This window comes from Triticum urartu, chromosome 1 (assembly GCF_003073215.2).
Source record: "Triticum urartu cultivar G1812 chromosome 1, Tu2.1, whole genome shotgun sequence".
Classification (NCBI taxonomy): Eukaryota; Viridiplantae; Streptophyta; class Magnoliopsida; order Poales; family Poaceae; genus Triticum; species Triticum urartu.
Genome location: NC_053022.1, coordinates 509594951 through 509598857, shown reverse-complemented (window position 1 = coordinate 509598857; position 3907 = coordinate 509594951). Strand labels below are relative to the sequence as shown.

General features: G+C 49.1%; 1 protein-coding gene across 1 annotated transcript; it reads right to left on the bottom strand.

Annotated features, from left to right (window-relative positions):
• Positions 1–2076: 2076 nt before the first annotated feature.
• LOC125536994 (peroxidase 1-like) lies at positions 2077–3528 on the bottom strand. The gene is made up of 3 exons (XM_048700281.1): positions 3216–3528; positions 2954–3139; positions 2077–2862 (listed from the first exon to the last, which is right to left on the bottom strand). Exons 1-3 carry the CDS (start codon positions 3423–3425, stop codon positions 2275–2277), a joined length of 984 nt encoding a protein of 327 aa, XP_048556238.1. The 5' UTR covers positions 3426–3528; the 3' UTR covers positions 2077–2274.
• Positions 3529–3907: the final 379 nt, after the last annotated feature.

Here is a 3907-nt window from a genome sequence, read left to right as displayed (position 1 = left end):
ACCCTCGACTCGCAATTGGGCTCGTAGTTTGTAGTTGTCCCAGTTGCAAGTCCACCCTCGAGTCGCAACTCGTATCGTAGTTTGTGTAGTTGTCCTAGTTGCATGTCCACCATCAACTCGCAACTAGGCCCATTTTGTTTGCTTCATCCTAGTCGCAAGCCCACCTTTGACTCGCAACTGAATATATGTTTTGGTCTTCATCCTAGTTGCAGGTCCACACTTGGACTCGCAACCGGGCCCATAGTTTGTTTCATCCCAGTTAGAAGTCAATCCTTGACTCGTAATTGGGCTCATAGTTTTATAATTTTCCCAGTTGCAAGTGTGTTCTTGACTCGCAACTGGCTCGTATTTCTTCCAGTTGCAAGCCCACCCTCGAGTTTAAGTTGCAACTTCACCCTCGACATGCAACTAGGGGGCCGACCATTTTCCCCCAGTTGCAACACCATCCCCGACATGCAATTGGAGATGCCCTTTTCTTGTCTCACTTGCAAGTCCACCATTGACATGCAACTAGGGGCGACCATTTTTTCCTAGTTGCAACTCCACCCCCGACATGCAATTAGAGGCATGTCCTTTTTCTTGTCTCACTTGCAAGTCCACCATCGACACACAACTAGGGCTCAACCCATATTTGTCCTAGTTACAAGTCCAACTACAACCCTAGCATGATATTGAGGATCCGCCGTTTTTATTGTCCCAGTTGCATGTCCATGCTTAATATGCAACTAGGGATCAACCAATTTGTCTTAGTTCCCTCGATATGGAACTAGGTGCTCGGATCCATTTTGTCCCAGTTGCAAGTCCACCCTTTACACGTAACTGGGAGGCAGTCATTTTTGGCTCAGTTATAACCCCACCCCCGACATATAATTGATGGACCCTCCTTTTTCCTTGTCCCGGTTACAAGTTCATCATCGACACAATTGGAGCCCAACAGATATTTGTCCTTGTTTCAAGTCCAACTACACTCATGACATGCAATTGGGGGACTACCTTTTTTGCCCCACCTGTAAATCCACCCTCAATACGCAGCTAGGGGGCGACCAATTTTATTCCAATCACAACTCCATCCTCTATACACACCCGGAGGCTCTACCATTTTTTGTCGTTGTTGCAATTCCACCCTCAATATGCAACTAGGCCCGACCCATCTTTGTCCCAGTAGCAAGTCTACCCTCGCCACACAACGACATTGCCCACAACGAGGCAACCATTAAGGGAGGTGGAGGGTTGTCGATCAGCTGCATCTCCACATTTAATAAATTATTCATGTTTTTCTTTTTTTACAGTCATGAACATTCTCTTAAATAATGATATTTTTCGAAATCATGTTTTTTTTCATTTTTTTGTTTTTGTAAATCATGGTCATTTTTTTTAATTTCACAAACTTTTTTTTTGTATTTGCTAACTTTTTATGAATTCGTATTGAGTGATTTGTGCTACTGTGCATGTATGAATGTAGAGGCAAGTGATGCGTGGATAAGCTATTGGATAGAATGAGCGACCATGTAAATGTGCATACATGCAGACAATGGCAAAGTTGATGATGCGTAGCTAGCTTTGACAGTGTTTTGATTGTTCGGCGTCGCGATCACCGTCAACGAAATAGTAAGGGTTGTACGTTAGGTTGATTTATCCATCTGTAACAACTACAAAATACACAAGGAGCCACTTAGCAATGCATCACACGTAGCAGTAGCAATCGGCGTAGCAGTACGTACTAGCAACATAGCTACAGCTTTGCATGTGACAAAGCCGCCCACCGTCCATCCATTTGATAAAGCTGAGCAGCAGAAAAGAGGAGACATGGAGGAAGCGAAGCGCTCATCGAGTTTCAGATGAGCTGGCATAGAAAAAAAAAAGAAAAACAAACAAACAAACAAGGATAATGGCGTGGGGCTGTTTTCAATGTGAGGTTGGCTGATGTCATATTTAGATGTGACATAGTTATGTTACATCTAGATGAGTCCTAGACACACCCAAACAAAAATCACAACAATTTTTTTTTTATGTAACAACCTAAAATAAAACAAGACAACTTAGACATAACTAGTAAGCGTGACATGAATCTTCAGATGACAACGCACAACACGTCAGATGTGGCAATTTCAAAGTGTTTGTCGTGTGTACAAGAAAATCACATGGTTGTAACGAAACAATAGATTAATGAAAGAAAAAGATTTGGGAGACGAAGGAGCTATAACAATCTTACAGTAATTTACAGAGAAAAAAGGATGTTCACGAATCAAAACAGCCTTGTACTTCGTCGGTGGTTTAATGGTTAACCACGCTGCACTTCTTCCTGATCTCGCCCTGGCTGCCGGTGAGAGGATTGGCATTGCCCATCTTGATCATGGAGGCGGCGAAGTCAGCGAAGAACTCGTCCTTGAAGGCGCCGGTGGCATGGCGCTGGACGTAGGCGCGGGTGAAGGGGTCGGTGAGGAGGGCGCCGTCAGAGTGGAAGAGGCCCCTCCGCTTGCTCACCAGCTTGAAGTAGTCGGTGTCGAAGGTCTTGAAGCTGCCGGGGTCCATCTCCACGAGGGTGGTGTTGTCGTTGAGGCTGGCACACTTGCTCTTTAGCCGCATCATGTACTGCGGCTCCAGCGAGGGGTCGATATCGCTGGGGTTCTCCATGCCGGTGAAGTTGTAGAGCCGGTCAGAGAAGGAGAAGCAGTGCGACGTCCCGATGGTGTGCCCGGCGGACAAGACGACAAGGTCCTTTGCGTCGAGGTTCACGGCGGCGAAGAGCTGGGTGAGCACGGTGAAGTTGGAGGTCGGGGGTGGCAGAGCGTCGGTCTCGTTGGAAATGGACACGCTGCCGTCTCGCCGGCCCAGAGGAACTGTCCAGAATGGACCCTTGCTCTGGAGAAACCATGATCGAGCAGCATTAGAATTTGGCTTCCACACGTACCGTGTCATTTGAAAAATGGCATAGTAGGAGTACTCTACTCACCAGCCATACTGCGTCCCTGGCAATGAGGGCGAGGATGTCGGCGCAGGAGACGGTGTCGGGGCAGGCCTTCTCCACCGCGGCCTTCACCCTCTCGACAAAGCCGAAGCCTCGCAGCGTCTGGTTCGGCTGCGCGTCCTTCTCCGCCGTCTTGTTGGCCGAGTCTAGCAGAACCGAGCCGTCGCACCCCTGCATATTCACGGTGGTCAGGCCATAGCGCACAACGGGGTACGGGCAGATACTGATGCATGCAAATGCAGCATACCCTGACGAAGCAGTCGTGGAAGTGCATCCGGAGGAGCGGCCCGGCGAGGCTGGGCGCCAGTGACAGCGCCCTCACCATCTCCTTCCTCACGACGTCCTCCACGCTGGGGCACGACTCGCTGTAGAACTTGTCGTGCAGCTGCGCCCGCGCGCACGTCGCCGCCACCGCCGCGAGCAGCAGCGCCACCATCGTCGCACCCCTACACGCCATCTTCTCGCCAAGAAGCTTGTTTCTTGCTTGGCTATGCAAGAAACGACGATGGCTAGGTGGCGAGTTGATCAGGAGAAGCTTGAGCTGCTGCTGCTGATGGACTGGCGCCGGGGAAATATATAGCGCCGGAGTGTCCCCACGCCTGCATGTGGTGGGCTGTCCTCCGGAGCAGCAGGTAAAATTCCCATGGTTTAATGAGTTGTTCCTTGTTTGCACTCTGCGGAATCTTTGCCGTGGCAGGTACACCGGCGGCCACCGTACGTATAATGGAGGCGGACGGACAGCCAGACGGAAGCACATCATTAGATGAATTCACTAATTTTCTCTAGACAGCGATTTTCTCACTAACTTACTAATTAGCCATCACGGAGCAAACTGCGGTGCCAAGTTCTAATCAGCAAAGGATACGTGCAACAAATGAATGCCACCACCTACTGGTAGTTTGAAGACATGGAAATATCATGATCCGTATATTTATATTG